The following is a 26618-nucleotide window of genomic DNA, read 5'->3' on the forward strand; positions in this document are numbered from 1 at the left end:
AACAGGCGCGGAGCTAATACTTAGAATTACCATATACTTATGTTCACACACAGGGTAATGAATTTGCTGTGTACAGGATTGTATGTTTATGATTTTTGTACGCCAATTAAAATGCTATTTACAGGCTCATGGCATATATAATCACTAGTTGATTACAGGGAAATTCTTACGCACGCACGCGCGCACGCACACACACACATACGCGCTCGCGCACAGTCATGTATTAGGGCTTACCTTCAATATTTCTCTCCATGTTACAGGGTTCCAGGTTTCCATCCGATATGGATATTCGAAGTCGGACAAATCAAGGAACTGATGATGGCAGGAGCTGTTGTCGATCTTCGACATATTCCTGAACTCTGTCGAGAGTGAGAGAGGGAAAATTGTTATTACTGTTATTTTTTATTTCAGATATAAAGGCAGACAGACAGATAGAGGGACAAATGAGTTTTTGCAGTTATTTCAATTATGATGGTGGTGCTTGTACTTATTGTGATTTCACATTGTGGACTATTCTATTGGAAATTTATTCTTAAAATTGTAAATTTGCCATTGTTGGCTAATCGGAATTAGTTTTTGTCACTTGTGCTGGAGACCTTGTCATATTTGCATTCTTCACACACACGTACATGCACATAGTATACAGTATGTATGTTATATATATATATATATATATATATATATATATATATATATATGTATATATATATATGTATGTATATATATATGTATATATATATGTATATATGCATATATATATATAAATATATACATTATATATATATATATGTATATATATATATATATATATATATATACATTATATATATGTATATATATACTGTATATATATGTGTGTATGTGTAATATTTACAACCATAAGTTGCTTTCCTAATAAAAGGGTATATCCAGACGAGAAAGAAAGACAGCAGTCGCTGCCAACTTCACACTTTGAGTGATGAATTAAGATTGAACACCCCGTGTGGAAAGCTGCGGTATTAACTGTTCGACGAACCACTCCATTATTCATTCATTCCAAATGTTTCTGGATGTATTAAGGCTCTCCCTTTCCAATACCTCTTTCATTCCAGGTATGCATCCAGCACTTTCTAGTTCTTCCTTGCCCTCCACCTAACGCTTACACATTATGCATTTCTTACAGCACTGTACTGTCGTCCATTTTCTACATATGACCATATATTTCTTATAGCACTTTACTGTCTTCCATTTCCTAAACTTGACCAAACCATCCCAAAGCATAGTTCTGTCCCCTTCACTCTCGCTAACCTTGTAGCCACTATTTCTACCAAGCTACACAATTTTTACCAATTTTAATCCTTCTTGCTCTACATATACTTTATAAGCAATTCATCTCAAGCTTAAAATTTTTTAATCATTTGTATCCAATATCCACACTTTTTTTTTTATAATAAATGAAAGTTTGTTCAACAGCCCACTCATGCATTCCAACATTGGCTTGTGAACACTCTTTTTCTTATCCACATCTTTTGTATGCTTATCCTGTGACTCATTTCTTCTCTCATCCTTCCACTATCCTGTACAGAGTGATTCAGTTACTCTCTTCTTCCACCATCCATAGCACCATATACTTCTTATCTCCGTTTTAATGTACTGTCATGTCCTCACTGTAGCTTTCATCTTTCGTCTTCTAAGTTTATCCGATTTGATCGGTGTGAAGTTGCAAGCCTAATTCCTAATCCCCCATCTGCTCCCGAACAAGTATTTACGCTTCCACATCTGGCAATACTCCTTCCTTGCGACTTATTCCAAACTTAACACTTATATAACTCCACGCTTTTCATAAATAATAAAAGCCATATCTTAAGATTGGAATGAAGATTTCAGCGTTTCCGAGTATCGTGAACTTATATCGAAAATATGGAACATCTCAAGATGGAATTTTAGGACTTCGACAATATTGAGCTCCCTGGACGTCATAAGATTCCTTTCCTAGGTTATCTGGACGGTAGGCCTAAGCGTTCATCAATGAGTTATAGGTGGAAAAAAATAATCTTCATCGTCGGTATTTCACCTTCGAAAGTTGTAGTATTTTAGTTGCACAGATTAAAAGTAAAATCATTAACTGAAAGGGGAATGGAAAATATCAAAGCATTTACGGTTGAAGTACACACGAGTTTTGCATGATTGCTGTTTCTTGAGTTCGCAGGTGGCTGGAAATTAGGACGGTTAAAAAGCTTCTTAATAAAGCAGGGCAATTATTCGCTCTAATGATGCAAAACGCAAGTTCAATTTCCCTTTTATTTTCTGGAAACATGTTGCTTATTTTCCTGCAAAATTCGTCGAGAAGGATAGCGTAATGTCCTTTTAAAGAAGAAAAAAAGCGGGGGGGCGGTTATAAAAAAGACTGTGTGGAGAATTAAGACTTCAAAGGAAGCGATAGTCCGTCTCTTAAACAAAGGAAGACTATGGAATCCAGGACAGGTTATCCGAAATATTTTGAATGATTAGTAATTTTATACATAAGCTTTAAAATGGTATTAAATAATTCAAGGAAGGCGGGCGGAACATGTAGATTTTGAGGGGAATAAGAGTTATTTCTGTTATTATAAAATACGTAGGGCATGGCTGCGGTTTTTCTTCTGGCTAGACTGAGTGGCTTTGCTATTGCCAGTATAAATACGGGAAAGAAATGGGAGGGGAAGATAAATTTTGGGTCTTGGTTCTTGTGTGTGTGTGAGTGAGAGAGAGAGAGAGAGAGAGAGAGAGAGAGAGAGAGAGAGAGAGAGGGGTGGGGGATTTTAACCAGTTATCTAGGAAATTATCTTCTCCATATAAACCACGGAGAATCGTGTTTTTTCATAAAAAGTTATTAAGGGACATATACGATCACTTATAGCAGAATAAAAAAAATAACATTAGGATTTTCGTATGTATTAATTTTTCCTTTGTTATGACTTTCAGCGTTGCATTGCTCAGATTAGAAAGTGTGCAATTTCACTTCCGTTTATGGTAAAATATTTATTTCTGTTTTGTTTTTGTTCTTGTCGGTTCCAATTTCGATTTTTTTTATTTCCTTGATATATCATAAAATACCTTTCTTTTCTTTGTATGGATGTATATCTTTCGATAGATAACTCACAGATAGGACCATAATGATATATCAGCAAATGTTCAGTTATAAAATTTTTTCCATCAGCGTGTCTGTTTTCTTACTAAAGACTGCTTTTTCGAACTACCGGAAAATGCGAAAAAAACTAATGAAAGACGGGTGTAATAGCAAGCATTGCCGCTGCAGTTGCAAGATAGCATATTCACCTCATGACATACTTGACGTACTCATGACTCACTGCTGGTGGCAGCCGAGTTGCAGATGGATGATTGCAGAGGAGGATGGGAAATGGACTGCGAGTCCACGAGCCAGCCATTACTCACGCCTCTTGACAAATGGTCCTTAATGGCTGCTTTAACGGCCTTAGGCCAATCCTCGTCTTGTATTCTAGCGGTTATTCACTGTAAACTGGTATGCTATGTTTGCTGGTTGTGAATCAGTCTTTTCATTGGTGTAATGATTTTTTACTGTATTGAAGAGTGACTCTTTGTTGAAACAACTCTTTATTGTAAGCTGAAGTTTGATGCCACATTTGACGGTTATAAACTAAGTGTTATCATATGTGTCCAGTATGAGTGAGTTTCCCATTTGGGCTAGATTGAGATATTTTATTTTTTTTTGTTACAGCGCAATTTCCTTGGTTCGGGTAACTCGGTACTTATTTTATACCAAACCTGAAGAAAAAAGAAAAAAGGTACTATGTAATTGCTAAGTAACGCTTAGAGGCGGGCTACCCGCCTCTTGAAAGAGAGGCTTCCGAAGCCATAGCAATCAAGAAAATGTAGTGGGGAAAGACTACTCTGCTTGGCGATGCAGGAGTGAAAAAGAGAGCGCATTTGTACGCTGTTGGCAACCTCACCTTTTAGGATCATTTTGGGATGGCTCCACTTTCTTTGTTCCCATCATTGTTGTTATTGTGTTGATTATTACTCCCTATTTATTTTAAGACTTGCAGTAGTAATAGGTTTATAGACCTGAAGCTGAGATTGTGCAGAGTTTTGTCTTTCTCTGTTACAGTGGGTGCCGGGAGGAGTGTAACACCTCACAGTTCTCATCAAGTCATTATGGGTAAGGCTGGTAAACCTATTCTTTGCCCCAGGTAACGTTGGTACCAATTCACAGGCCGGAACCAAACCGTAGACCTTGCGGACGCGAATCCACTGGTCTGCTGTTGATACTTTCACACGCATGCACGCGCAGACACACTTTATATATATATATATATTTATATATATATATATATATATATATATATATATATATATATATATTTATATATATATATATATATATGCACATATATGAGTTAAGTATACCTTAGTTTAACCAGACCACTGAGCTGATTAACGGCTCTCCTATGGCTGGCCCGAAGGATTAGATTTATTTTACGTGGCTAAGGACCAATTGGTTACCTAGCTACGGGTTCTACAGCTTATTGTGGAATCCGAACCACATTATAACGAGAAATTAATTTCTATCACCAGAAATAAATTTCTCTAATTCTTCATTGGCTGGTCGGAGAATCGAACGCGGGCCCAACACAGTATTAGCCGAGAACGATACCAACCCGTCCAATGAGGAACTATGCACATATTTACATATATATACATAGATATACATATATGTATATGTATGTATATACATATATACACACATATACACATACATACATATACACACACTTTCACCTACCAACAGCTTATTGTGAACGAACCAGGGCCTTTTTATAACCAGAAATTATATCTTTCACCAGAAATTATCTTCTCTAAATCTCCATTGGCATCTCCTGAATCTCCAGTCTCACAGTATCTCATCCAAGCAGGTCTGGGATCCACCTCTTCAATGGTGAACTTGCCGGATATAGCTGACACTATCATAGATACCCCAGGGTATATGTATGACAGATTCAACATATACCCCATCTCCCTTATTCGTTATCTTACCTATATATTTTATATATATATATACACACACACACGCCTGTCCACACATATGACCCTAATATTCCTCCCCACCAACATAGGTTTATTCTAAAAAAAAAAGTTAAGTATATCTTAGTTTCACTTACCATCTGAGCTGATTAACATCTTCCAAAAACCCCGAAGCATCTCCTTTATTTTTACAGTCTAAGAACCAGTTCTTACCAAGCAGGTCTGGGACCTCCACCTCTTCTGGTGCGAACCACATTACAGGGAGAAATGAATTTCTATCACCAGAATCCAAATCTCCTTGTTCGTTATCTCACCCATTTGGCTTTTTCAGTAACTCATGACCAACCCACCTGTAGTTGCCAATGAACCCGCTCACCCAGCGAGGAACTGGTTTATTCTCAAATCGACAAAATCTTTTAGATATGGCTTCACTGTCATATCGTGATTAATGTCCTGACAGCAATGCAGATCATATTAGAATAACGTTTAATCTTACTTTTGTACGCAATCAATTTCAGTCTGTTTGACTTACAGTGCAATTGCAGTCTATTTGATTTTCCAGACCTCATTCAAGCGGCCCATTGTTTGATTTACTTCAGCGTCGTTCAGTAAATTCCAACTCAAGAGAACCAGCAGAGGGTATTATTGTTCCTAAACTTTTGCAAAATCCAGCCTCATTAATCCTTTCTCCATGTGTTGTTATGTCATCCCTTTGTGTAACTCTGTTCTCATTACTTCTGTTTTCCTCTGATTTATGTTAAGCCCCATCGCTCTAGATATACAGTATGATGCATTCTATTAGATAAGCTTGTGGCGTTTTGTTGCTTAAAACAGGATCATTTGCATATTCTGTGCCTGTGGAGTTTACACCGTAACCCAGTCTAAGCCTTCTCATCCATCTCAGACCACTTTTCTCTCTATAAAGACAAGGAGAAAGGTGGATATATATATATATATATATATATATATATATATATATATATATATATATATATATATATATATATATATATATATATATATTGTATATATATGTATCCTCATGAATAGGATAAACATATCATTCTTACAAATTTATATATATATTTATGATATATGTCATATATCAAGGTATAAATAAGAAAATATATATATATACAGATAGAATATATATATATATAAAGAATTTTAAAAAATTTAAAATATTTAAATACAAATTTATATGCAGCTTTAAAATTAGGTACATTAAATATGTGCCTAAGGCTAAAAGCTGCATTGCCATTTTTTTAATTTTGAATTTTAAATATTTTAATTTTTAAAATATTTTTAAAAATTCATCTGTAGTGCAAATATTTAAATTTTTAGCCTTGAAAATGACATATGTCAGCTTTAAAATTCGGTACATTAAATATGTGCCTAATGGAGTCTGCATTGCCTTGTTTTGAGGATGTTTAAATATTTTAATTTTTAAATATTCTTTTAATATATATATATATATATATATATATATTATTTTATATATATATATGAATATATATATATATATGAAATATATAAATTTTATATATATAGCCTATAATATTAATATAATATATACATATATATATTATATATATATATATTTATATATATAATATTAATATAATATATATATATATATATATATATATACATATATATATATATATATATATATATATATATATATATATATATATATATATATACATATATATATATATATATATAATATTATATATATATATATATATATATATATATATATATATATATATAGAGAGAGAGAGAGAGAGAGAGAGAGAGAGAGAGAGAGAGAGAGAGAGAGAGAGAGTTATGTATGTATTTCGAATTCTCGTCTCAATCCTGTCTCTGGCTTATTCCGAGAACTGGTCGGGTTTCTATTTCGAGAGCTTCTGTAAGTGAAAATATATTTTTTTATTCTCTTATCATAAGAACTGCACGTGGTACACATCGGAAACAAGACGTTGATATATAACATAGTTGGACAAAACATGATCCGTGAAATATCCTGTCGCCATAACATAGGTAAATAAAAAAGATAAAAAATATCACCAAAGCACTTTACCCTGGACGGCTGAATCCTTCAAAGTTGTAATTGCAATCACCTGGCAGGTGCTCTCTAATAACCCGACGAAGTCATATTTACCGGACGGCAATGCAGCTTTCGCGAGCAGTCCCAAAAATGCACATCAAAGACCAATCCAGCTGCGGAGTCCACTGACCTGCCACGCATTTGTTGACGTCCGCAAAGGTTCGTTTTGTCAAGTTTACACGTCGATGGAACCGAGCTTCCACATATTTGCTTGTTTCCTTGGCTGGTGAAACGTGAAAGTTTATATTTGGCGATGGACGTTTTCTCTCTGAGTCTCTTGGATGTCGGTGAACTCGTAAAACTTCACACATACTGATATGGGGAGAGAGAGAGAGAGAGAGAGAGAGAGAGAGAGAGAGAGAGAGAGAGAGAGAGAGAGAGAGAGAAAGAGGGTAAAGTCAAGTGCTCATGAAGCCTTGATTTGACGGTCCATTAATTAATTCAGGACGCTGGAAATCTGTGAGCAAATTTTCCCCCCCCTCCCCAATTTATTTTGTGAAAGTTTTTTGAGGTGATGGAAAAAGATGATTGGCTCTCGATAGGCAATCGATTGAAAAGTGAGAGGATTTTTTGGGCAATATTTCCGGTGAAATGTACAAGCTCAGAGGTTTCCAGGAATTGCCAGTGCTATAGCTTTGATATCTGCGCGGTATGAGTTCTGTGAAACAAAATGTAATTTTGCAATGTTGAAACTTTGAACTGCGCAATTTTTTTTTTTGTTTTAATTGAGGCGTTCCATAGATTCGGCTTCAGTGCTTCCAAGTTTTCCATAGGATTTTGATCATAACTGAGATCCCCGCTAGATTTTCCTTATTGATAACTGGAGCGTTCCGTAGGTGTCGCACTCTGAATTTCAGTCCTTGTGGAATTTTGCTTGTAATAATTTACGCATTTACTATATTTTCTTCTGCTAAAAAAACACACTTTTCATTTCTCCCAGTTCAGGAAGTTCACAAGCTGTGTTCTTGAACTTTTGGACAATAATGTGATGCTTTACAACTTATCCTCTTCTGTACTGCATTTTTTTTCTAAAAGGAATCAGAAATTGTTGAACACCTGAGCGATATTACAAAAGAGATGATAATCTTTTTCCTTTAATTTATTTTGTACATTTCGATCTGTTAACAAGGAATGAAAGCGGATCAAACCCATTGAAGCAATTCTATCTCGTCTTCGAACTGACGACTTATTTGACCCACGCCAGGAAAGTGACGTCAATCAAAGTCTTTTAATAGATAACAAACCGTATTTAAGTTCAAACAAACCAAGTATTACGTCATAAAGTGATACTATACATGAAACGCTGGCGAGTGCACGTATAAAGAAGGGTTTTTCGAAAAGACCGGTTCTAGGAACAGATGAATGGGCATAAGTGAACCTTTTGATGCAATTGCATAAACATGTGGCTACTTTCTTCTATTTTTGCATGAAGTATACCTGATAATTTTCTACTCTTCCGACCCCAGGAGTCATTTTTTATAACCCTGAATCCGTTTTACTATTCAACTCAATTATTGAGACAGTATATTCCTCAAAATAACTCGGCCATTTTATTGGATTCTGCTTTTGGTGCGTATTGTGTGTAAAACTCTGGAGGTTATGTATAGAATCGGAATTGTTGATATCTTTTACTCTTAGAGTGGCGGAGTGTTTTTGAAATTGGTCTAAAACTAACATAGATAAATAGCTAGATAGATAGAAGTTTATTGACCACAACACAATACAATTAAGATTACAAGCTCTTGGATATGGTCCAACAAAAGTACATCAAAATGGACATATAAATCTTTTTAAAAAAAAAAATACACCCATCTAAACTAGAACCCTTGAAACCATGCTCTATAATATTTTCAGCGTATTTATTTTTACGATTAAAACTGTAAATGCAGCTAAACAAACGGAAACCTTAACTACAACAACTTTCCTTGCAAAGCATAAAACTAAATGTACTCTATAAAAACAAAAACAAAAACAAATCATAACATCCAACATGCGGAACAACACCTTTTAACAATGCTCAGTACTGCATTGTTTACAATTACAGTTTAGTGCTGCCACCTTGTTAAATTTTCATTATTTGCAATATTTTCATTTTTAATTAGACAGAAACTATGAATATATTTTATTATATAATTTATTTTATTACTGATTTATTATATCATTTTATAATATATATATATATATATATATATATATGTGTGTGTGTGTGTGTGTGTGTGTGTGTGTATGCGTGTGTATAAGTGAATGTTTGTATGTTTGGACTCTATAGAAATCCGAACGGCTTGACAGAAGCGGACAAAATTTGGCACGCAGCCCCAGTGTGACCCCAGGAAGGTTTATACCTCAAAATCGAAACCCTACCCCCGTGACAGACAACAAACACAAAAAAAATGAAATTTTCGTTTTTACCAGTTCCGTCAGCTTTTCCTTCGATGCTTTATGAATTAATTCTCATTTTTCACCTGATGCTCCACCTTTTCTTCCAGGCACTGTCAGACATATGATTAACCTAAACGATAAACTCAGATCCCCTATAACATCAATTTTTTATGAGAATTTACGTGAATTTTGATAATTATTTATGGTAATTATTAATATAAAATTGTTTATTACCTCGATAAAATCAACATTAAAAACCTAGCATAAAAAGAAGTTCCAGCTTCCCTCCCACCGCTACTGAAAGGAATCGTTGCCATATATCACTACCAGTGTAAACCTAACCGTTATTATTTTTAAATATAAATCATCTTATTCTATAAATGTATTGTCACAGTGTTAAATTTAATATACAGTATGTTATAATAGATTTGTCATAACAAAATGCTTTGAAAGTAAATTATTCGCAATTTTTCTTCATAAAAACGTTGCCAGGTTGGGTACGTAACAAAAAAAAAAAAAAAAGCAAAATATCAGTAAAACTTTATTTCACTTGCAGAAACCATTTAATTTACGTGAATTTTTATCATAATTTATGATACCATTGCACCTTCGTTTTCTAGAAGAGTTACCAGAAAGACAAAACACAAAAGAACACGCCTGTTAGGGACATAGTTGTTCGAAATCAGTAAAGTTGGAAATTACGATAAACACAATTGGATTTCCTCCCTTAGAAATCCAACAAGAAGTTGCTAAACGTCTGCTGCCCAACGCGACGTGAAAGATGTACGATGATGCTTTTTTTTATCCGTTCAAATGCGAATTTCCTCATTAATACGTTCGTTATTTCTTCGTTTTCACCCTCGGAATTTGTTATAGCGACTGCTTCGTGACGTTACATGGCGTATTTAGTTATAAAGTCGGTCGTTTTGCCAACTAAAACCAGGTGGAAGAGGTCGACTGGGTGCATTGTCTGCAATGAGTCTCTCTCTCTCTCTCTCTCTCTCTCTCTCTCTCTCTCTCTCTCTCTCTCTCTATAATCCACCCTTCTTTTGCAAATCGTGTTTATATTCGATACCTAACAAGATTGAACACTGACTAAAATCTTATGTATAAATTTAACTCTGTTACTTACACATAGTGACGCATGGCGACTACAACAAACCAAGGATACCAAGTCTGGGCTACCGTTCATTTTGAAACCTATACAGTAAGGAAAATTATTACCGTCATTTAGGAAAATAAAATGATGGTGTATGGATATATAGTAGTACGATATATTTTTCATTTCTATCTTTCATCAACGTGTATTTATTCAGAGCAGTAAATAACCGTTTGCCTGACATTCCTCCACGGAGGGAATGATTTTGTTACGTCATCACCAAAGATGCGAGTTGTCCGGGTTTTAGATGTCATACGGATATGCATAGCGGTAATTTTTTTCTGTCGATTTGTGTAACTTTAGGGACTGTTTAAAGCTTATGTAACACTTTTTTGGGGTAATTTTTGACCCCCTTCCCCCCCTTGTCACGCCTCATAACATGTCCAGACCCCCCTAGAAAATTATGTAACATCAGCTAGTACCCCTCCTCCCGCCCCTCAACCGGTATGTTTCCTTTTTTTTAATGCAATAATATATTAAAGTATAGCCCAATACCTGGAAATTATTACCTTTAGGTTTGTCTTAATTCTTTTATGTTATGATATTAAAGAATCACAGATAAATCTGGAATGGAAATATTCTCTTATGCCATGTTTATCTCTTATGCCATGTTTAGAAGAGGATTAATTTAATTTGTGATATTTTTCTAAGTTATATTTATGCATAAAATAGAGAATATCGGAGCTCAGAAAAGGGATGAATTTGTGATATTATTCTCTGTCATGTAATATATGTAGTGGAAAATGTTGAAGTACCAACAAGGGTTGAGTTTGTGATATTTTACAGACATAATTATGCCAAAAAAATTAAATACCGTATTCTTAATATTACTAAAATATAGTAAAAGTCTATTGCAGAACCTTTACTATCGCTCTTTTGTCCCTCTACATTTACAGCTTTTCAAAAGAAACAAAGGAAAAAATCTGAAAATGTTATGTAAATTTTGGCTGCACCCCCTCCCCCCCACTGTTACACTTATAACACTTCACCATAAGCCCCCCAAAAGGCGTTACCTAATTTTTGAACGGCCCCCTTATACTTAATGCTACGTTAATGAATTTGATGACATTGTAAAGATAATGAGTTGTAATTTATCATTTTATGTTGAAAACGTCCCTAAAACTAGTATAAAGCATATGTGTCACGAGTTGAAATTAGCTGTATAGGAAAGCGTTTTTCTACTTTTTCTTTTAATATGATGAGAGACTGGAAGAACAATACGCTTAATAATAGCAAAATAAAAAGGCGTAAAAGAGTATAGTCTAAATATTTCTTATTAAAGAACTAACAGGTAAACCTGATCGTGAATACCCGGCCTAAGGCTCTTGAATTCTATGATAGTGAACGGGTGTGTTGAGAGAGAGAGAGAGAGATAGATAGATGGAGAGGAAGAGAGAGAGAGAGAGAGAGAGAGAGAGAGAGAGAGAGAGAGAGAGAGAGAGAAGAGGGGGTGTCAGGGAGTGTTGGAGAGAGAGAGATAGAGACAGTTTATCGGTTGTCATTCATAGTTTTCCCGGGCAGCGCCGTTTTGGTCAGCTAATATATATATATATATATATATATATATATATATATATATATATATATATATATATATATATATATATATGCATGTATGTGTGTTTGTGTGTATATACATATATCTTTGGACATTGATTAATATTTTATAAGTCAGTCGTAATTTTGAACGTAAGATTTTAAAAATCATTCATAACTTTGAAAACCGGTTGTTTTAAAAATGTATTACTTTGACTTTTGGTTTGTGCTTTTTTAAGAACAATTCGTAACTTTAACAGTGGTAAGGCTGTAAAGATCACTTATACAGTACAGCAACTCCCGAACTTTACCATTTGGTTATATAGTTCCATTACTTTTTCATATATATAGCTATACACTATTACTTTTTCAACTTGGGTGGTCGAGTGCCCTAGGATGTTAATCACTGAGTGTCTCTCTCTCTCTCTCTCTCTCTCTCTCTCTCTCTCTCTCTCTCTCTCTCTCTCCTTTCTTGATTAATCTTTAATCTTTCACCTCCTGTTTAACGGTAATGAAACTTTGCAGCAGTAATCCTATTAATATCCTTAAGCTAATTTTTACAGGATCGTCAATGGAATGAAGTCCTTGTTATATCCAGTCTACGCACAACCCTTGGTAATAGATTGCTGCGATAGAATATTAATTGTATATTAATTTAATGCCCCGTAAACATTGTAAGTTATGTGGGATATATGAAAAGTTTATGTAGATTATTGAACACTTTTGATCAATATCTCGTCTAATTAAGTATTGGCTGAACAGTTCCTGTGTCCTTTTCAATCCCGGGGTTTGATGGCCCTGACTTTATTTACCGTCGTAACATCCCACACGCACTAGGCATGGCTGTATACAATAAGTCCGGAAAACCTATTTATCGTCAGAAAAATTTTGGGTGTGGTTGGCATGAAGTTCTTCTGTAAGTTCTAGAATGTTTATGTATTTGCTGTTTACCGCAATCCAAATATCGATGATTCTATATACGACTGTCTTTTGGAAAGGATTAGTATGGCTCAGTCTCAGGATTCAAAAGTTTCATTCGTTATTTGTGGAGACTGTAATGCAGAGCGCAGCGAGTGGCTAAATTCAAATTCCACAGATCATCATGGCCGGTCTGCTCTTGAGTTCTGTGTATCCTCCGATTTTGTCCAGCTAATCGAGGAACCCACACATATTTCTGGTAATAGATTAGACCTCATATTCACAGATGTTCCAGCTTTTGTGAAGTCCAAGGTCTGTGAATAGATAGGCACTTATGATCATTGCGCCATTGAGATAGACATATCTGTCAATCAGTATATTCCATATGCCACCATTGAAAAAACGGTCTGGCTAAAATCCAGAGCCAATTGGGATTGCATTATTGAAGCTAGTCAAGCACTTAATATTTCAGATGCTATATTAGATCCTGATTCCAAGAAGAAATTAAATGAAATGCTGATGGCTATTTTAATAAGATATGTCCCTGGAAAGGTCATCAAATTAAGACAAATGACCAACAATGGTTTTATGATGCATGTAGACAAGCCTATCATGACAAACAGACCAAATTTAATGCATGGAGACGAAGTCGTTCAAATGAAAATTAAGCCATTTTTGTTTTCTCGCCATGCTGCGAATAGAACTTACCGTGCAGCCGAGAGAAATTACAATAATTCCTTGAAGAGGAAACTTGAAGGAATTACTCAGCCTCATCTGGGGTGGACCAAATTGGCATCATCTATCTTAGGTTCAGGCTCGTCTTCCATTCCACCACTACTGACAGGTGATGGTAGATTGGTTACTGGCCCACTAGCCCTAGGGAAAAAGCTGAACTGCTACATCGACCTTTTGAAGCTAAGCAATCAGCTGAGGATGTCCCTCTCCCTGATACTTGCCATCCTGAACCTATTCTTTCAAAATTTGCATTTCGCTCCAGGGATGTTAAGAAAATTCTAGATAATCTCGATAGCTGGGGTGAAGATCCTGATGGTTTCTTCCCTTTGTTTTTTAAAAAAGTTTCTCGTGTGTGTTGCCTCCTAAGATTAGTAGATTCAATAGATTTTTATGTCGCCGTAGTATCTTTGCGGATGAGCACAAGCTCAGTAATACAATGCCTGTTCCAAAGAGTGGCACATCTGCAGACTGCAGTAACTACAGGCCAATCTCTGTTCTCCCTGTGCTCTCCAAAGTAGCTGAAAAACTTATTTTTAACCCACTATATAAGTATGTGGAATCTAAGGGATTGTTAGCTGATAGTCAGTATGCATGTAGTAAGCAGTTAGGTACCTGTGATGCTCTTTTAGACTAGACATGCCATTTGCTAGGGAACCTTGATATGGGTTTTGAGTGCTGCATTCGATTTTGTAAATCACAAGGCACTTATTCTTAAACTTCAGAGTCTTGGAGTGGGTGGATATGTTTTAGGATTACTTCAAGATTCCCTTGCAGGTAGGCAGAAGCATGTTGCTGTGGACGGGATCTTTAGTGAACCAAGGCCTAGTTCGTGTGGAGTTCCACAGGGTAGTGTTCTTGGTCCACTGTTATTTTTAGTGTATACAAGTGATATGGTTGTTGGACTGGAAAACAAGATTGTTCAGTATGCCGATGATGCAACACTTGTGGGTGTAGTAAAGTCTCCACTTATGAGAAATGAAGCGGCCCTCAGCCTCAATCGGTACATGGACCGGATCAGTAAATGATATGAGGCTGAAATCCAGGCAAACGGCAGGCTGATTAGCAGATCCAGGCAAACGACAACTGAATGAGTGGAAGAGTTTCAACAAATGAAACATCCTATGAAAGTTTCAAAGCTAGGTATTGTTCGTAAGCCCTTATATATTTAAAACAGTGATAAAATCACTGCAACCTGTTTTAGGTCATTTGTGCTTCCTTTACTAGAATACTGTTTTCTGGTGTGGATGTCTGCTTCTTACAGTACAGAGATTTAGCTCTTTTAGATAGAGTGGTTCGTGGTGGCAGGTTTCTGTTTCCCAATAGTAGCAGTTACGGCTTGGACTATCGAAGGATGGTCTCATGGTTGTCACTTTTCTTAAGTTGTATTTCAACAGAGGTCTTTCACATTCAAAATTGATCCCTGATCCCCTTTAAATGCCGAGAGCAACCAGATTCACTGAACAGTAGCACCATTATGCGGTAAATGTGCCTCGCCGTCGAACTTCTCAGTTCAGAGGTCCTTTATTCCTCACACCGTTGGACTGTGGAACAGCCTCCCAGAGAATCTCGTGCAATTGGAACTTCAGAAGTTCAAGCGAAGATGCAATGCATTACTACCCTAATATTATTCTCCTTGAATTGTAATACAATTTTATCTATTTATTAATTTATTTTTTCTATTCCTTTTGTATTTCCCTTTACCATGTCTTACTTCTTCCTAATGAACACCATATTCTTTGGAAGCTTGAATTTCGTGTCAGTGGTCCCTATGGGCTTGTTCCCCTTCTGAATAATAATAATAATAATAATAATAATAATAATAATAATAATAATAATAATAATAATAATAATAATAATAATTAATAATATTAATAATAATTCATAGTACTTTCTGCCTCTGTTATCATGTAAAGAGTTCTCACATGTTAAAATTTTGCTCTTTATGTTCTTACCCAACACTTTCGCCATTAATTAATTTTAAAAGCCATACATTCACTCGCTACATGTTACTTTTGGTTAGTTCATAGAAAGAGGATTTTTAGGTATTTTGTGAAATGCTCTTAAGATCGAAAAAGATACATATTTCATATCCTTGGTCGATTTCTTTGGATAATTATTTATGGTCTGGTTAGATTGTAACCGGATTAAAAATTTATATTTTTGCTGTTAGTAGATTTAATACATTTAATAGATTTTGATATTTTGTGATTAATCGTAGATTTTTAGTGCATATTAATTCGTTCTTGGTCATAATCTTGGTCAGATGTAACTGGCTGAAAATTTTTATAAGAAACTGCGTACAAGAAACTCTTTATGGATTGTTTTTCCCGTGAATAAAAATGGACAACGTGAATAAAATGCATTCTGCTGACATTAAGTTTATGGTTTATATTAAGTTACCGTTGCCGAGTTGTCTCATAAATAATATCCCACAAGGTGCGGAGTATATTGGAAACTTTCTGCAAGTTTAACCCCTGATATTTAATTTTGCAAACAATATTGTATTGTATCGTAGACACTTCACAAAAATTTACATATATTTTTCACCATGTTTTGAAATTTTCTATAGTTTCTGCGCTCAAAAATTACAAAATTTTTAGGGGAGAGAGAGAGAGAGAGAGAGAGAGAGAGAGAGAGAGAGAGAGAAGGGTCCGGATTCGAAAGATTATGTAAGAAAAAAAAAAAAACTGATGTGCAGAACTCTTGGAGATAATCCGTACCAAACACCCACACCGGGCATTCCGCTACACTAAGACCGTGAGGAAGATGGTACAATTTTTCGAAAAAGTTCACTACATAAATGGAACGAACCCTACCATTTGTTCAGTGCGTGATGTTCACGATTTGGGACTTGTAGTAATAGGTTTCTGTCTTTTGTTTTGATCAGGAAATCTATTTTCTTTTGAGATAGCCACTCTCTTCTCAGAAATGCAATTGCCGGATTTTCCTTCAGGCCTCAACATACTTCGAGTCCTACTTAGAATAGGTAAGGGGTTAATACCCGCTTGTCAGTGAGTTCTTGAACGTCAAGAGGTTTTACAATGTTTATAAGTCTCACGTCAGAGCTAAAACGATTATTATTATTATTATTATTATTATTATTATTATTATTATTATTATTATTATTATTATTATTATTATTATTATTATTATTATTATTTTCATCCGTGAAAGACAAAAAAGAAAAAAATCCTTCTCAGGTTGATGTGAATTAACGTATTTTCTTAACTATAGCTTTGCTCACTCTTCGAAGGAAGCATTTTATTATTTCAGTTTTTTCATCATAATTCTTGTCTAGGTCACTCACCTTTGGTAAGGATTTTTTGCCGTTTGGCTTAGGAAGCCTCTTTGAATATTTGCCATCTTTTCTAGGCGCTGTTGGATCGTGACATCATATTTTCTCCAAGGATGATTCTTAGACGTAGTTTATGAAATTACTTTGAAGCTTTACAAACAGCGTATGGTCTGACGTGTAAGAGTTGTTTTGCGTCTTTATGGTTGTGCATTCATCCACACAAGCAGAGAAAGTGAGGTTACTTACCTTTTCTTTTGCGTTTGTGTTAATCTGAGCACTCGCAGAATGTGGAAGGGTGTGTGTGCATGTGTACGAGAGAGAGAGAGAGAGAGAGAGAGAGAGAGAGAGAGAGAGAGAGAGAGAGAGATTATTTTTTGTACTTTTAGAAGCTGATGTGTGTAGCACACATTGCATGGAATACAGCTACTGATGCCCACTTGCAGTCATATGCCATGCTGCCCTAAAATGGAAAACTGCAGTATCTGCAAAATTTTCCGAAATTGAGATATGCCACCTATTGGGCTCGTGAAACATTAATACACAAGTTACTGCAGTTTCACAACGATTTTCCAATGCTTTCCACGGGTACATTGGGGTCCCATTTGCAGTATCTGCAAAATCAGTAGTAAGGCAAGGGGAAAACTGCAGTGTCTAAAATCTTTCTGTGTTATATTTTTACAGATACTGCAGTCTTCCATTTCAGGGCAGCATGGCATTTAGAGGTCTCATTCTAGAAGCAATTTGAGAAATGTTGCTGCGCACATGTGACTTATGGAAAATGTTCCAGTAATCGGAGTCTGTAATTGTGTGGTTGAGAGAGGGATCCATCCCAGTATTCATTCTGTAAAATAATATTATATGCATTGCATTCCATGGCTTGCTTGTTCTTTCGTTATGCATAATGTCTTCAGCCAAAATACTAATGACGTTTTTTTTTCATTATATGAAAATTTGTTGCAGGTTAGCATTTTCAACTGAGGTTAAATACTTACATAACCTTCCATCCTTCAAGAGGTCCCCATAAAGGAGTAGTGCCGTCAATGCACCTCCCGCGGTCCATTGTGATCATTAGTTAAGGACCTTAGCAGCGTCCCTGCGGCCTCTTTCTCTCCTTTTACTGTACCTCCGTTCATATTCTCTTTCTTCCATCCCACTTTCCACCTTCTCCTAACAATTGATTCACAGTGCAACTGCGAGATTTTCCTCCTGTTATACCTTTCAAACCTTTTTACAATTAATTTCCGTTTCAGCGCTGAATGACCTCGTAGGTTCCAGCGCTTGGCCTTTGGCCTAAATTCTATATTCTATTCTTCTTCAAGAGGCAGGTCTGTCGACTTCTTCGGAGCTAAGCCTCACTCTCTTTTTTTAATATCTTTCCTTTCTGTCGTCGGACATGGACAAGTGAAGACCATTTGCTTTTTATTAAAAAGTGTAGATAACTTTCTCCACCTAATTTATTTATTCGTTAAATTTTTACATTTACCTACAGGTAGTGTAAATTTTAGTGAATTGGTCTGTAATAGAATCGTAATGTACTGTATGATAGATTTAATTTAAATATTGCCAGTTACTTGTCATGAGTATATTTTTGTTATGAACACAAAAATACGGGTAATTCATATCATATTATATATATATATATATATATATATATATATATATATATATATATATATATATATATATATATAATATATATATATATTATATATATAATATATATATATATATTATATATATGTACACATATATTTATAGAAAGAGAGAGAGAGAGAGAGAGAGAGAGAGAGAGAGAGAGAGAGAGAGAGAGAGAGAGAGAGAGAGAGAGAGAGAGAGAATGTACGTTTGAGGTCATACTATACGTGTTAGCGCTAATACTTCCTAAGCATAATCAGACACACACACACACACACACCTACGCACACACACACACACACACACACACACACTCTTTTAACAGAGATAAGAAACACCCACTAGTCATTGCGCATAGCACACTAATTCCAATTATCCCTTTCTCGTTTATATGCCCAATGATCTAAGCCCCCAGTGAGTTAGAGCGGATCTATTGTTGCGTTCGTTACTTAGCTCTTGCATTATCAGTTTTGGTAGCTGAGGCGGCGTTTGCTCTTGGGAGACCGGTAAATCAGTTCTATATTGGGTCTGTTATCTCTTGCGAGAATGCAAAGACAGAATTCAGGTAGGAACGCTGTGTGGGAGGCAGCGTCATCGCTCGGGATCTGATTCAGTGTCCATTGATGCAGTGATACCTTTTCGTTTCTTTAGACTGAAATGCAAAGCGATATGTTTGGGATTAATTATTATTGTCATTGTTATTATACCCTCATAAATACTGGATAAGAGAGTGTAAGAGAGGGTTGCGAAGATAATCAGACAAAGGCATCTTCATTCTGGGTATTTTATTGAAACCGGTTGCGAGAGAGGTTGGGTTACCCGTAGACTGTGGTCCCGACCCTATGTTGGTAGTGACGCTGTGAGTAACACTCAAAAAAAGATATATGGATACTGTTGGCATTTTTCAGAATAGGGTTAAAGCGTTTATTAAATTTTTGTTATTGCCATCATCAGTGAAGCTGAAAGGAGTATTTGATTTCGTCTGTTTTTCAAGGAACTATTTTTCGAAGACGTCTACAGATCAGGGGAGGGTTGACAGATTATTGAATTTGGAGATATGTTTTGAATCCGATTGAGAATATTTGAATCCGAACAAGAATGTTATAATCCGAATAAGAATGTTTGAATCTGAATAAGAATGTTTGAATCTGAATAATAATTTTTCAGTTCGAATAAGAATTTTTGAATCTGAATAACAATGTCTGAATCTGAATAACAATGTTTGAATCCGAATAACAATTTTTCAGTTCGAAGAAGATGTTTGAATCTGAATAAGAATGTTTGAATCCGAATAATAATTTTTCAGTTCGAAGAAGAATTTTTGAATCTGGATAAGAATGTTTGAATCCGAATAATAATGTTTCAATTCGAATGCGAATTTGAATAAGAATGCTTTTAATCCGAATAATAATTTTTCAGTTTGAGTAATAATTTTTGAATCTTAATAAGAATGTTTGAATCTGAATAAGAATGTTTGAATCCGAGTAAGAAAGTTTGAATCTGAATGAGACTGTTTGAATCCGAATAAGAATGTTTTCAATCCGAATAGTAATTTTTCAGCTCGAAGAAGAATGCTTGAATCTGAATAAGAATGTTTGAATCTGAATAAGAATGATTGAATATGAATAATAATTTTTCAGTTGGAATAAGAATGTTTGAATCTGAACAAGAATGTTTGAATCTGAATAAGAATGTTTGAATCCAAATAATAGTTTTTCATTTCGAAGAAGAGTGTTTGAATCTGAATAAGAATGTTTGAATCCGAATAATAATTTTTCAGTTCGAATAAGAATTTTGAATCTGAATAAGAATGTTTGAATCTGAATAAGAATGTTTGAATCTGAATAAGAATGTTTGAATCCGAATAATAATTTTTCAGTTCGAATAAGAATGCTTGAATCTGAATAAGAATGTTTGAATCCGAATAATAATTTTCCAGTTCGAATAAGAATTTTTGAATCTGAATAAGAATGTTTTGAATCCGAATAATAATTTTTCGGTTCGAGTGATAATTTTTGAATCTGAATAAGAATGTTTGAATCTGAATAAGAATGTTTGAATCCGAGTAAGAAAGTTTGAATCTGAATAAGACTGTTTGAATCCGAATAAGAATGTTTTCAATTCGAATAATAATTTTTCAGCTCGAATAAGAATGTTGGAATCTGAATAAGAATGTTTGAATCCGAATAGGAATTTTTGAATCTGAGTAAGAATGTTTGAATCTGAATAAGAATGCTTGAATCCGAATAATAATTTTTCAGTTCGAAGAAGAATGTTTGAATCTGAATAAGAATGTTTGAATCTGAATAAGAATGCTTGAATCCGAATAATAATTTTTCAGTTCGAAGAAGAATGTTTGAATCTGAATAAGAATGTTTGAATCCGAATAACAATTTTTCAGTTCGAAGAAGAATGTTTGAATCTGAATAAGAATGTTTGAATCCGAATAATAATTTTTCAGTTCGAATAAGAATTTTTGAATCTGGATAAGAATGTTTGAATCTGAATAAGAATGTTTGAATCCGAATGATAATTTTTCAGTTCGAATAAGAATGTTTGAATCTGAATAATAATTTTTCAGTTCGAAGAAGAATGTTTGAATCTGAATAAGAATGTTTGAATCTGAATAAGAATGTTTGAATCCGAATAATAATTTTAACGTTAACACTGATGAGGAACACCGTTCAGGTGTTCGAAAGTTTTTGGGGTTTTTTACATAGTAATATATTTACTATATAATTGTGGATTTTATTACTCAGATTGTTTTTCACGAAATTGTGAATCTATTATTATTATTATTATTATTACCCATAACGTACTTATAGTGATTTTTTTCAATAACATGGTTTAAAATCTGTATGACTATTTTTAGTTTAGTACAAAATGCCTTTTTTTATGTATACCAACTTCACTTGTGAAGATAAAGCTAATGCATCTGTCCTGTCAAAAGATACTGAAATTTTTAAGTAATTCATCAGTTGAATCGTACTTATATCACTAAATAAAGTGGCAGTATCTTTGTAGATTTAGCAGCCATATGTTTGCACGGGATCGTGCTCTTAGTAGACCCCATAAAAAAGTAGTAATGAAATATGTTCTCAGCCACCATACGGAAATCGACAGTCCTCTTAGGATGGTACGGCTCACTGAGTGTTTTATTTTTACTAGTTCTAAGCTTTGGAATTCTGTTCCTACTTCAGTTTTTGGCTTTTATAACCCTTCTTCCTCTTAAGAGGCAGAAAGGTCCCTATCGCCTCCTTGAGGTTAAACCCAACCCTTTTTCTTTCCTTTTCGTCTTCCAGTGAGGAAGGATTAGGAAAGATCCTGTAGTATTCCTTGAATGAGAGTAAATATGAGAGAGGACCGGGGTTGGACGACTGGATGGAAAGAGGCCGAAAGGGAGAGGATGAAAAGTAAAAGGAAGAAAGCAATGCAACCTGGCTTGAGGGACGCAGCAAAAACAGCTGATACTACCTACAGTCCTCCACGCGACACATACCGTTACCGGTACCCTCCACCGTTTGGACCAACTAAAAATAGGATCCATTAAACCAAGAGGATATCTCCAAGAAGAATGCAGCCACGGACAATCCTCTAAAACGGGTCCAAGATAATGGCGCAAATAGTTTGAAGTGTTCGCGGGAGATTTTGTAATTTATGCCGAGGGAAAGTATGCAAATTCCAGGTTCCAGATTCCTTTTGGAAATCCTTTAAAAAGGTTGAATCGGCTGCTTCAGTGGATTTGGGTTAGTCCTGGGTGAGTTGAGATATCTAAAGGGACGTGTGTTCGAGAGAGAGAGGGATTGTGCCTGATCTGACAGAGTTCGTGAAGAATCAGTTTACACTGGAGTTGCCTCCTGTCATCCTAAAATACCTGGGAAATATGTAAAGGAAAATTACCAAAAGCATACACAAAAATGGCCAGTTGCAGACATTGCACACACACAAACACACACACACACATATATATATATATATATATATATATATATATATATATATATATATATATATATATATATATATATATATATATGTGCATGTATATACATACATACGTGTGTGCGTGTGTGTTTGTGGATGAAAAGGGGGTGTGGATTAATAATGTGGAAAGTTTAGGATCAAAGGGAGCCCATTGTGGAACACTCAAACCCCAAAGACTTTTGATAGTAATGACAGGCGCAGCGTGGGGTATGCTGACAACATATATTGAAGAAAATACTTAGCCGGGAGCGATGAAAAGTTTCTACGACGCTAGAAAAGCTTATGTTGCAATATGTAGAGGAGAGTGACTGGTTTAGGATAAAACTGGGTCTGAGACAAGGTTGTGTTGTCCCTAGGGTTATTTGATATTTTTACGCGATTGATACGAGCATTGAGAGAAAGGACAAAAGTTATAGGAGAAGTTGTGAAATAGGAAATGGCCAGTGAAAGGAGTGAAGACTGTCTGATATTTGCAGATTTTACCAGGTGAAAGGTGATAGTGAATAGAAATTGCAGACTATTGAGATTTAGAAAGTGTTGATGAGAAGAAAATGCTGAAAAGGAATGTGAGCATGAGAGGACATGGGTTAAAAGAAGCCATAGAGGTGGAGCAGCGAATATCAGTATGGACGGTGGAAGTAATGAAGGTATTCTAAAGAGGCGGAGGGGAGCATCTATGGAAAAAGAAGCAGCTCTTATATCCCTGTATATTGAAGTGAAGTGTGGGCATTGAATACAAATGAAAGACCGAAGTTGAAGCTTTAGAGAGGGATTGACTGTATGGTATATATGGAGATTGAAAGGGTGAATGAAAAAGATTACTGTAAGGCCCTTGAAGAGATGGATCTAATTATTTTGAGATGATTTGGTTATGTGAAGAGAATTGAGGATGACAGCTTGCTTAGACGTTGTTTGGAGAGATGATGCGAGAGAGGGGTTGAAAGTCTAGAGTTTTAATAACCAGAAAGAGGGAATGTACAACATCCAGTGGATGTGTGTGCTTGTATGTGTACGTGATAGGGTTGCAGGACCTAGTTGCACTGCCGGTGAGCCTTTTGCGCAGGCTTTATAAAGTTATGAAATAACTCATGTATCAGAATTTTTGTGCACAGGGTTCATCTTTTGGTCAGTAGATAAAGATGAATGTGGCAGGAACTAATACCTTTACGTTTTCTGTAACCACTCATAATAGTGGAACTGCAAATGCACACGCGCACACACGTATATATATATATATATATATATATATATATATATATATATATATATATATATATATATATATATATATGTTAGCTTAATAATATTGCCAAGACCAGGAAGAAGATTCTTTATTGTACAAATAGACTGGACCTTTTAATTTCAGAGTCGCTGACTATTAAAAAGATGAAGCCGGAATTGAACAACAACTCGTCTGGTATTCAACTAGCTATCGTGTAATTTCAAAGTAGGTACTCAATTAGGTCGTTAAATATTTTACTTTATGAGTGGTAGTTTGTTTACATTTCACTTTAGTTTTATTTTCATATTTTTATGTTTGTGTTTTTAATTTTTCGTTATTTTACGTCTCACCCTTTTAGTTTGTATTTACTCGTTCATTTTATATATTTCGTTAGTATTTTTGCTGAAGATTTATTATGACAATTCATTTTATTGTAATTTTATTGATTCTCATCCTTGTCGGTTTTTTCAGCCTGATGATGAGGTTTTATACCTCGAAAGCTTGTACAATAAAGAATGTTCTTCCTGGTCTTGGCAATATTATTTATCATTAAGCTAAGATTTCCAAGTAGCTGCCCAAATACCGAGATATATATATATATATATATATATATATATATATATATATATATATATATATATATATATATATATATATATATCATGACTTTATTAAAGTTGCCGACGTTTCTGGACCGCAAGTCCCATTTTCAAGGTTAAGAAGACAACAAATTTATAATCATTAAAATGACTCAGACAAGAACGAAATGACAGTTGTTATACAACGATTAAAAACAAGCACTGCAATACAGAATAGAAGGCACGCCTACAGTATATTTCAAGAAGAAAGACAGTCGAGTGACTGTGACAACGAAAGGGCAACTTGGGGTTCCAGGAACACTCGCGATGGGTGTAGGGGGCATGGCAAAGGACTGGGAGTTTATCTGCGGAACAATCTGTTTAATAAATAATGATTCTAGAACCGCTAGAAGTTGGTCATTCGAGGCTCTACCCAGTATTTCAAAATCATCATATTTTATTTTATGTTTACATTTAAGCATATGGTCTCGTATGCTAGAGAATTCAGGGTTCGATAGTTAAACCCCTGTTCTGTAGCTACTGTAACACCACGATGAGAATCTACTCTCACCTTCAGCAACCTCTGTGTGCAACCGACATACGTCCCTAGGTCCCTCTTCTGATCTTGACATAGTTTTTTGCTATATATATATATATATATATATATATATATATATATATATATATATATATATATATATATATATATATATATATATATATATATATATATATATATATATATATATATATATATATATATATATATATATATATATATATATATATATATATATGTGTGTCTGTGTGTGTGTGTGTGCGCGCGCGCGCGCATGTGTGCAGTTCACTTAAAAAAAGTTAAGTATACCTTAGTTTTACCAGACCACTGAGCTGATTAACAGCTCTCCTAGGGCTGGCCCGAAGGATTAGACTTATTTTACGTGGCTAAGAACCAATTGGTTACTTAGCAACGGGACCTACAGCTTATTGTGGAATCCGAACCACATTATAGCGAGAAATGAATTTCTATCACCAGAAATAAATTCCTCTAACTCTTCATCAGCCGGCTGCGGGAATTGAACTCCGGCCCATCGAATGACGGTCTGAAGCTCAACCAACTCGGCGAACAAAGTGCAGTTCACTAATATATATATATATATATATATATATATATATATATATATATATATATATATATATATATATATATATACAGTATATATATATATTAATATATGTAGATACATACATATTTATACACACATATATACATACACACACACATATATATGTGTGTGTGTGTATTTCTGTGTGTACCTGCTCTGAGACCCCATCATCTCTCAGGTGTTGCGCAACTCGTGGCGTGGAACATCTCCAGGAAATCTTTTAAATAGCGTACAGAAATTTGTCGATATGGTGAAAAGTCTGCGTGTTTGCGACGGGAGGATATCCTCGTCGAAATGTCTCCAGTCTTTTTAGTTTTCTGTAAAAGAAAGTTATTGTGACGGCTTTGTCTGTCCGTCTGCACTTTTTCTGTCCGTACTCAAATCTTAAAAACTACTGAGGCTAGAGGGCTGCAAATTGGTATGTTGATCATCCACCTTCCAATCATCAAACATGCCACATTGCAGCCTTCTAGCCTCAGTAATGAACCTCACCCTAGGTTCTGCAGGTTCTTGAACTTACACCACCAAAATAGGGCTGGAATGACCGAGACTGGCAACAAAGGAGGGACAAAACATATGCTTAAAAGTTCCTTAAACCTAATTTATTATACATATATACACAGTGAGTAGGCTACAGGTTCTGAGTCTCGAGTACAACATCATAATGATCGTAATTAGTGATAATCAAATGTAAATACCTTAAACATATTATATAAATGATACACAGCAAATCATTTCCAGATCAAACAAACAAACACCCTAAATGTTAAATGCAATGCAGATACGACTTTAACAGCAGAACGAACCCACAGACATGTACAAACATACGAATGTCAAACTAAACAGCAGCAGTTATCAATAAATGGACATTAAACA

The 26618-nt window shown here is 35.0% G+C and overlaps 1 protein-coding gene across 2 annotated transcripts in view; it reads right to left on the reverse strand.

Annotated features, from left to right (window-relative positions):
- Positions 1-26618, reverse strand: part of LOC136847431 (substance-K receptor-like) — a 442207-nt gene that overhangs the window by 177402 nt on the left and 238187 nt on the right. For both annotated transcript variants that reach the window (XR_010855747.1, XM_067119122.1), the window contains one exon: positions 235-359. Coding sequence is in view for 1 of the 2 variants with exons in the window: in XM_067119122.1 (XP_066975223.1) it covers positions 235-359 (125 nt within the window). In the remaining variant the exon portion in view is untranslated. The remainder of the gene's footprint in view (positions 1-234; positions 360-26618) is intronic.

The sequence above is a fragment of the Macrobrachium rosenbergii genome, chromosome 16 (assembly GCF_040412425.1).
Source record: "Macrobrachium rosenbergii isolate ZJJX-2024 chromosome 16, ASM4041242v1, whole genome shotgun sequence".
Lineage (NCBI taxonomy): Eukaryota > Metazoa > Arthropoda > Malacostraca > Decapoda > Palaemonidae > Macrobrachium > Macrobrachium rosenbergii.